General features: G+C 37.8%; 1 protein-coding gene across 2 annotated transcripts in view; it reads right to left on the reverse strand.

Moving 5' to 3' along the window:
• The window catches only part of CNOT6 (CCR4-NOT transcription complex subunit 6), a 72,256-nt gene that overhangs the window by 44,878 nt on the left and 17,188 nt on the right, over window positions 1-10,190 (reverse strand). For both annotated transcript variants that reach the window (XM_035029367.1, XM_035029368.1), the window contains exon 2: window positions 4,589-4,702. In XM_035029367.1, the coding sequence (XP_034885258.1) occupies window positions 4,589-4,702 (114 nt within the window). The remainder of the gene's footprint in view (window positions 1-4,588; window positions 4,703-10,190) is intronic.

The raw sequence follows: 10,190 nt of genomic DNA on the forward strand, positions 1-10,190 counted from the left end.
GAATAAATCTCTGAAAAAACACAAAGGAATCAGAATACTGAAAGTTATTATCCAAACTGTCCTGAAACTAAAAGAAAAAAAATTCATACTACACATGTACACGTTTTTCTTAATATAATGTACCTATGAATATCAAGTTAGAACAAAACCAACACCAAGATATATTCCAGTAAAATTACTGATTTACAAAAAAAAATCCTTTGGGCATCTAGGCAAAAAGAGCAACTAATTAGTAGGTGAAAGAAAATTAGACTGTCATCAAAGTCTACTGCAAAACTGAAGCAACATATTCAAGATATTTCAGGAAAGAACGTGAGCTACTGATTTTACATTCAGCCAAACTGACATTCAAATATAAAGGACAAAAACTGTTACCAACATGCAAGAAACTCAGGGAATATTGCTCCCATGAGCCCTTCCTAAGGAAACATCTAGAGAATAAGATTCCAGAAAACCAAAGTGATTAGAGATAAATGAACTAGTGGGAAGCACTGAATATATACTTACTTAGAAAACAAAGTCCAAATGGAGATTGTATGCAGGTTAAATGGGAAGCCTGACAGTATGTAATGAAAACATACTCTCACAATATAGAGTACAACTATGTAATGGGAGTGGGGTGGGGAATGGGAATAATATTCCAGTCAGTTATACCTGCTTTCAGGTCTCATATTAGTGGTAGTATTTCTCGTACCGTTATTCTGAGACTGCAATGTAATATGGGATAAACCCAGTAAGTAGTTACAGGATATTCAAATTCCATCATCCCACGTCCCTAAGAACTAGGACACTCAGTGTTAAAGGAGACACACATGTAATTATAGAAAAAGTTAACTAAAAATCCCTGTTATTCTAAATCTGAATCAAAAGTATCAGTATATTTTAACAAGATATCTTAACTGTAAATATACAAATATATTTTATATATTTAAAAATATTTTATATTAAGCATGTAAATATCATATAAATATGTATCTTCCCATCATAAATATGTTTGACTTTCTTTCTCTCTCTCTCTCTCTATATATATGATGAAAAGATATGATATGTATAGTCCTATTTCCTAGCTCTGTCCAGTGGAAAGACCTAGAAACAATGACCAACCCAATAGCAACAAGCATCCCTAGCAACAGATATTTTGGTCTTGAAATATCATTTCCAACTAAAAAAAAAAAAAAACACCAGATTTCTTGGAAAAAATTATATATTCCAGGTTGGTACATAAATACACAAGACGAGTCGAGAAAATCTTGCTATACCAGACAGCAAGGAAACTACCAAAGACAATTAGGGTTGTATCAAAAACTCAGAAATCATTTAAGAAGCTCTCCCATTAGTCAACAACAGGACAATTTAAGGATCACAATAAAAGTAATAACTACAATTCATGACATATATCTGAAACCCAAATGTTTAGATACAGTAATAATGACACTTTAAAAAACCTAATTAGTCACCCTCAAAGGATGATAGTTTATATTGAAAACTAGTAAATAAAAGGAAAGAAACAAACTTTCTTTTCTGCCTTCCCTATATAAACTGTACACTGGGTAATCAATCTGTAAGTAAGGAAAAGCATCTCTTTTTGTTTGTTTGTTTTTGTTTTGTTTTGTTTTTGTTTTTTTTTAGCATCTCTTTATAGATGTAGCTCACTTAATGGGAGAAAAAAAAAATGACAGAATTAGAATATCACTATTTTGCACCCTGAAGGAATTAATGGCTCTAGGCATTGAACATCAGTAGAAAAGAAGACCTTCGGACTTTATGTGCTGTCTGAAGAAAAAGCACAGCACTACTTTGAGCCCTGCCCAGGGGATAAATAGGAGCCTGATCAAGCCTCTGCATCCAGATGCCCATTTGCAGAGGATGAAAAACATGTTGAACTGTATGAGTCTCAGTAAGAAAAACAGAGACTGTGGGGAAACAAGTCAAACCACTCAAGTTCAACATAGAGGGGGGAACCTGTAAATTAAGACATACTAAATAAAAACGGGGTAGGGGACTAAACTATAATGCTTAGATATACATAATTTGGTATTAAAGCTCAATGGAAGAGGCTCCGGGGTAGATGAAAAAGTTCTAATTCTTGACCTGGATAGTGGTTTTACAAGGCTTTTGGCCTTATAATAATTCATTAATAGATTTGTCTGTGTGGTTTTCTTTATGTGTTTCATTTTACAGTGGGAAAAAAAAAAAAGCTTTCTTTAAAAAGTAAATGATCAGGGCACCTGGGTGGCTCAAGTCGGTTGAGCAACTGCCTTCGGCTCAGGTCATGATCCCAGGGTCCTGGATCGAGTCCCACATCGGGCTCCCTGCTCAGCGGGAAGCCTGCTTCTCCCTCTCCCACTCCCCCTGCTTGTGTTCCCTCTCTCGCTGTGTCTCTCTCTGTCAAATAAATAAATAAAATCTTTAAAAAAAAAAAAAAAGTAAATGATCAATAGTCATTTGACTATCTGGTTACCTCCAAATGGCAAAAGGAACTCACCACCCACCCATTCCCCCTGGAACCAGAGGAGTGCATGAGATAACTGTGGGTCTAGGGTTCAATGACCTCAGATCCCTAGAACTTTGCATCACAGAATCTTAGGGAACTTGGTGCTAAAGCATATATATGAACTGTCTTTGCATGAACTGAAGTCAGTCTTGACAATTTCTACACACAGGAGCTTATGTATTAAAAACTGGCTAAGACAATAAAGTGACCTTCCTGATTGTGGCTTTATTACTAGACCCTGTTCCATAGACCTATTTCAACCAATGGTTTATTTGAAATGATACTAAATACTTCCTTCCTATCTTGTATACAGATTTCTTCCCAAAGCTCATTTGCAAAGAGTTCCCAACATGAGGTAGAGGGAGGAAAGAGTAAAGAAAAATCCCCTTAACCTCAGAGATATAATCTCACTGAGTACTTTCTAAGCTTATCCTGACATTGTAAGAAAAAGGAAACTTCCTATAAGCCAAGGACATACAATTCAAAAACTGCTAATACAGGCTGAAAAAAGAGAAAAATACAATCAAATACCAATCCTGAAGAAATTCAAAGGGGAAAGCAGGAATGGGTAACTGCCTAAGCTTTGAAAGTAACTGGTAAATCAGAGAGCGTATTTCCCTTTGGGCTACCCTGACCCAGAAAGTTAAATCTGACAAGAGGGGAAAAAAGAAAATTTTTACTCTACCACACCTACTCTATGAAACTGAACTCAACTTAATTACCACCACCAGCACTCTAAAAACCTTGAGAGAGGGAAACCAGGAGATACTAATGTGGGTACCCAGGGAGAGTGTTTAGGTACTGAATAGGTTAACCAGAAATTTTGAGCTGACAAGGGAAGAATATTACTATTATTACTTAATTTTTTGCTTCCTGTAAATACTTTTCTATCTAGACTGGCAGTTAGATTTTGTCTATTAGTTATTTATACTGGTATACTCTGTTCTTCTCACTTCCTAATATGCATAAGCTCCAGGATGACAGAGACCATGTTTTTTTTTCCATCTGTCTATCTTCCTGACACCTACTACAGCACCTAGCAAAATGTTTTACACATAGCATATGCTCAGCATGTTTGCTGCATTAAATTTAAAAAAACAAAATCCAAGGCAGTCAGGAAAAAGAAGAGAAAACTTGTTCTTCATTATTTCAGAAGGCAAAAATCAAGACAGATTGGAAGAAAAGTATGGGGAGGCCTATCAGGCCAACATTAACACAAAACTTCTTTAGCACTAGTTGCCTTGAGAGGTAACAACGTCCCCTTACCACCTCTGAAGTATTAAAAAAGAGGCTGCATTGGGGCCAATGCGCCTGGGTGGCTCAGTCGTTAAGCATCTGCCTTCGGCTCAGGTCATGATCCCAGAGTCCTGGGATCAGGCCCCACATCGGGCTCCTCGCTCAGCGGGAAGCCTGCTTCTCCCTCTCCCACTCCCCTCACTTGTGTTCCCTCTCGCTGTGTCTCTCTCTGTCAAATAAATAAATAAAAAAAGAAAAAAAGAAAATCTTAAAAAAAAAAAAAGAGGCTGCATGCCCACTGGCAGGGATTATGGGGTGTCTCTGAGGCTCATCTATTTCTCTATGTCTAGACTGCATTAAGGTAGAAGGGAACTTTGAGATCTGCTTTAAATTCTTTTAAGATTTTGTGTTCCTGAATAAGGCCATCCCTGGAGACTCAGACTGAAAAACAAATGAAAAAAATAAGGAGAAGGAAATCTATCACATAACCTATACTAGAATAGGTATTTCCCACCCCACTGGAAATCTGTTATTTGATAATATAAAAGCTCGAGCTACTTTATCAGAGAATTACCTTATCAGAACAAACCTCTGCACACTAGGCATTTCACATGTGTTATTCTCATTTCATCCTTGTTATCACCCCCATTTTATAAAAGGACACGGATACTTAGAGAATAAGCAATGAATGGGTTTTGAACTTTGAAACCATGTTCCTTCCACTGAACCTTCCCACCTCTAAGATAAATTAGCACTGGCAAAATACAGCATTGCCTCTTTTGTGTACTGGCATTAGAAAACTTAAATTTTCTACCATATCTTGATTCCATACCATAAATTTATGTATGCAGGTCTTACCACTTATTTCAAGCTCTGCCCAATGTGATTTCTTTCCATTTGCTGCTTCCTCGGAGGACATAATTGTGTACATCCTCCTAGGGTCAGGGGGCTCGTATTTTTCTTTGGGCATGCCTGTTGAATTAAAAAAATCCAATCAGTATTCTGAAGAACCAAATAACTGAAAACAACGATGTCTTTTTAAAAATAAACACCCATATTATGATCTCTAAATACCATTTCCCACGAAAAAGAACTAGGCGCTTCTTGGAGAAATGGAGGATTTCAGGTCCAGGATCAGAAAAATAAAAAACAGGGCTGGATGCTAACAAAGACGCTGTGGCTGTGGAAGACACAGCAGACAGCCTGGAGAAGCAACCAGTGGCCACAGATAAGACATGAACATCAAAAGAATGGCTCTGAGTCATTATATATTGCATGAATTCAAAACTTTAATTAAAAAAAATATATATCTCAGTCACCTAAAAAGTGGGAAAAGGGAAAGAATCAAGCATTTAGCCTGCATTTCTGGCCGAAACTAGATAAGGGAATGTTCTTGACAGAATTTCAGCTAATAAATGCAAAAGAGTTACATAATTACAAAATCACCATTTCACAACCCCTAATGAAAAAAAATGGTCTAGGCAATGATCACCAATGATTAATAAAAGCATTAGGTGAGGGGCGCCTGGGTGGCTCAGCGGTTAAGCATCTGCCTTCGGCTCAGGTCATGATCCCAGGGTCCTGGGATCGAGCCCTGCATCGGGCTCCTTGCTCAGCGGGAAGCCTGCTTCTCCCTCTCCCACTCCCCCTGCTTGTGTTCCCTCTCTCGCTGTGTCTCTCTCTGTCAAATAAATAAATAAAATCTTCAAAAAAAAAAAAAAAAAAGCATTAGGTGAAAAAAAAATCCAATGGATAAATTATAAATGCATATCTAGGCTATAAGACCTCAACCCAATGGCTAATCTCATCATTAGGACCAGATCTATGTGCCAACACTACTATGCCCTTGCCCCCTCATCAAAACATATTAAAAGTAAATTGAATGTGAGGTGGCGCCTGGGTAGCTCAGTCGTTAAGCGTCTGCCTTCGGCTCAGGTCATGATCCCAGGGTCCTGGGATCGAGCCCCGCATCGGGCTCCCTGCTCAGCCGGGGGCCTGCTTCTCCCTCTCCCACTCCCCCTGCTTGTGTTCCCTCTCTCGCTGTCTCTCTCTCTGTCAAATAAATAAATAAAATCTTAAAAAAAAAAAAAATTTGAATGTGAATCATATCAAGCCCTTCTACGTCTGGCACCAGTTGAACAAAATAAAGGAGATAGAGGACTATGTTAAAAATAACACAAGACACAACAACATGAACACACTGAACACTACTGAACCATATACTTAAAAATGGCTAAGGCATAAATTTTGTTATATTTTAACCACAATTAAAAAATTTTTAAAAATCGTAAATAACTCCACAAAAATACAGCTGGCCAGATGCAGAATATGCAAAGTTCTACATGAGAAAGACCTAATTTCTTCAACAAATAAATGACATGAAAATAAGACGAGAGGAAATTGACATGGATTAAACAATTTACAAGGCACAGCAATCAAATGTACTATATACACTATATACACCAATATTTGGAAAAACCAAGTGTAAAAACCATTTCTGAGAATCAGACAATCTGAAGTACTAAATATAAATTGATACTGAAGGACTATTGTTCATTTCACTTGTGGTTATTTCCTTAATCCTTTGTTATCAATACATTCAGAGAATATTTAGGTGAAATGAAGTTTCACGCCCTTTGCATATTCCTCCAAACTCCTTGACTGAGTCTCACTTGACCTTACTCACTTAGATGAGCTCAAACCCACTTCAGCCAACTCTCCACCTTCTCTGGATACCTACTCAGCTAAATATAGCTGGAGAAGAACTTACCACCATGTGAACTTAAAGTGAGCCAGTCAGCAGCAATCATTTACCTCTAATGGACTATTTGTGCTGCCAGGAAATTATACTGTTAATTCTCCTAGTCCCTTCTACATGACTTCTCCCTTCGAACCTCTAACATTTTACTCCTCCATCTTCCCTTTCTTATTTCTATTTTCTCGCTGAAACAGAAAACACAAGAGACCTTTCTATGAACTCCCACCTCCACCCATCTACACTCTTTTAGTAGGACAAACTGCTTGCCCTCTGAACACTCAATCCCACCCCATCATCTTGCCTATTCAAGGACATTACTTGGCAATTCTCTCCTACATCACTTTTTCCCTCTATACCAGATCTTTACTTTCAATATACACATACATGGTATTATCTCCTCTATTTAAATATAATGAAGTCCTGACCCCATTTCTCCCTCCAGTTACTTTTTTCTCATTCTCTTCACACAAAAAAATTATCCCCAGGAGTTGTATATGCTGTCTCCTAGTCCTCTTTTCCCAGTTAGAGTCATTCAAATCAGTATGTGCTTTTAACATTCCACCAAAAACTGCCAAGAAGAAAACCAGTGACCTCACATTGTTATATTCAATGGTCGTTTCTTAGACCTCCTTTTGCTTGTCCTATGATCAGTATTTGATGTAAAGGATCACTCCCTTGTAGACACACTTATTCATTTGGCTTCCAGGGTATCTTTTATCTTGGTTTTCTTCTTATCTCAATAGATTTAGTCTTTTGCTAGTTCTTCCTGCAGTCAGAATTAACTCCATTTTACCAACAGAAACCTAAAGCCCAAAAAGGCTTAAGCAATTTAACCAGTATTATAAGGCTGAGAAGTAGCAGAGTCAGGCTTTGTGTCTAATTAAAAGTTAAAGCTACTTTCTAAGTGAAATAAGCCAATCACAAGAAGACAAATATTGTATGATTTCATTTACATGAGGTACTAATGTAGTCAAACTCAGAGAGACAGAAAGTAGAATGGTAGTTGCCAGGGCTGGGGAAGGGAAGTTACTGAACATGTGTAGAGTTTCAGTTTAAAAAGAAGAATTATGGAGATGGATGATGGTAATGGTTGCACAACATTATGAATTTATATAGTACTACTGACTGCTACACTTAAAAATGGTTAAGACGGTAAATTTTATGTGTATTTGCCACAATAAAAAAAAGACTGGAAAAAAGTCAAAGCAACTTTCATTATGCTATGTTGCCCCCCTAGTGATGGGGAGTAGAGCTATTTTTGAAACAAATGGGCTCTGACTGGGTAGTCAAAACACAGAAGGAGGTAAATAATCCTTAAAAAGCTGCTTGGAAAAATATAAATGGTGAGATTAATCATCTGCACAAAAAACAGCACATCTATTTTTTGTTTTGTTAAATATTATTGATAAAACAAACTGTTCTCTTACATGTTAACTTCTTGAGACTAGAATACAATGACTAAAGTTTTTAGACTGATGATACAAAATACCTAACAGAGAACTACAGAGTCAGAAACTGTTCCTATTCTAGAGGACTACCTGGCAAAGCAAGTGCCCTTTTTGAATGATATGAATATTCCAGAAACAACCTAGAAAATATAAAATGTTGTCAGGCTACCAGAGCTTGATGAGTACAGACCATCACCCAAATGCCATTATTCTAACGAGATTCTACTTAAAAAAAAAAACAAAAACCAACCATCTGATCTTTATTGACTTTTCCCAAGAAAATTTAACAATGGTAAGAAACTGGCTCTGTCCAGCTGAGGTTAGTATTTTGGTCCTATTATTAATCATTTGACTTCTTAGTGGAAGTTGAGAAGTCTGATTTATCAACCTCATGTGAGCTTAGTTAGTTTGAATCAAGGTCCAGAGTTTGATCACATGTCAGAGAATGGATAAAAGTGTTACTGAGCTAAGAAATCTGAAAACCAGGGGCGCCTGGGTGGCTCAGTCGGTTAAGCATCTGCCTTCAGCTCAGGTCATGTATTTTTGAAGCAGGGAGCCTGCTTCTCCCTCTCCCTCTGCTGCTCCCCCTGCTTGTGCTCTTGCTCTCTGTCAAATAAGTAATAAAATCTTTAAAAAAATTTTAAGAGACAGTTCATTAAACTCGAAAGCAGCAAGGAGACCATCTTTATTTCCAAATCCCTGACAGTAAGGATTTGGAAGTAGGGGGAAAAAAGAGTACAACAGAATAAAAGAAATGGTAGCCCGTAAATTGTCCAATCACTACAGTGTACACCTGAAACTAATGTAACACTGTTTGTCAACTAAAGTCAAATTAAAAAAAAAAGGTAGCAAACTGGACAAACTCTTTCCAGGAGCAGCAAGAGGAGCACATCTGCCCACTGAGCAACGCCCTTCCCCTATTTTTTTGGGAGTCTGGCAAAACACAGTGTTGGTGGAGAAAAGGATGTAAGAATGCATACAATTTAGGACGTTTCCCAAGACTTTGAAATCAACAAGCAGATCTCTCCTCTAAATAACCTGCAGTGACATACCGTGTTTTTATCTAAGAAGACTAAAAGGTTTCCAAAACAGACTTGAAGACTGCCAAGGATTACAAAAGACTTTTAAAAACAGCTACGCCAGAGTCAGCAGGTATGTAGCACCTGACTAGTCAATCCCCTATTCCTCCAACCCAGGGCCCGGCGTCACTACTGATCCTGGCAGCATAAAAAAGCCCATCCCCACTCTAGATCTCAGAGAAACAGTTTTCAGTATCTTAGAAGAAGTATTTACCTTAAACACAGGACATTATTTACCAACACAGAAAGATATGCTTTCATAATTAAATATTGTAAGGAATGGTTTAAAACTACATAACTATAGCCATCGTGGGAAAGTTAGTGTTGCAAAGCAGAGTTACAAACCATAACACAACTAATAAGACTATCCTGGAGCACTTAAACTAAGAGTAACCTAACTGCATACCATAAACTTAGAAAAACTGCCATCTAGATAGGGAAAAAAATTTAGAAATCCACATATTCTCTACAATTCCAGAAATGCTACACGCGAGTGTGTGTGCGCACGTGCGCATGTGTAGGTGCAGTGAAGGGGATGGGACAGGAATCACTGGGAGAGTTTTTATAAAAACCCATAGGGAGGGATTTATTAGAATCTAAGGTAGAGAAAAAAGAAAACAGAACTACAGAAGCAGACTAGAATAAATATATTCACAAAGGTCCTTGCAAAAAGTTATACCCCACCCCACAGCCCCAAACAGATTCACAGTTCCCTAATTACAGCCTTTATATTAAATCTATTTTAACCATCCTCTGACTAAGAGTGGAAAGAAAACAGGTGCTGGAGGCAGGAACATAAAGCAAGGGATAGGAGCCTCTCTGGTCTATTTTTCTGCCAGGAATCAAACTTATACTCAGTCAAAATCAGGGACAATCAAATATCTGAATGTTCCCCAAGGGAAAAAATATGTAATTACAAAAACCACCAATTGGGGGCTGAAATCCACTAATCCTAACAACGCACAGACAAAAGGTGTGCCAACAGCCTGCCTCTTTGAGGGGAAACCAACAGAAGTGCCTAAGAACCCACCCAACCATACCTGAATAAAAAGCAAGTCAACATAGAGTGGTCAAACACAAGTTAAGTGTAACACACACAGCACAATGATTATACAAAATCACTGGGGAAGGAAGGAAGGAAGGAAGGAAGGAAGGAAGGAAGGAAGGAAGGAAGG

This window comes from Mirounga leonina, unplaced genomic scaffold (genome assembly GCF_011800145.1).
Source record: "Mirounga leonina isolate KUSES-001 unplaced genomic scaffold, KU_Mleo_1.0 Mir_239, whole genome shotgun sequence".
NCBI lineage: Eukaryota > Metazoa > Chordata > Mammalia > Carnivora > Phocidae > Mirounga > Mirounga leonina.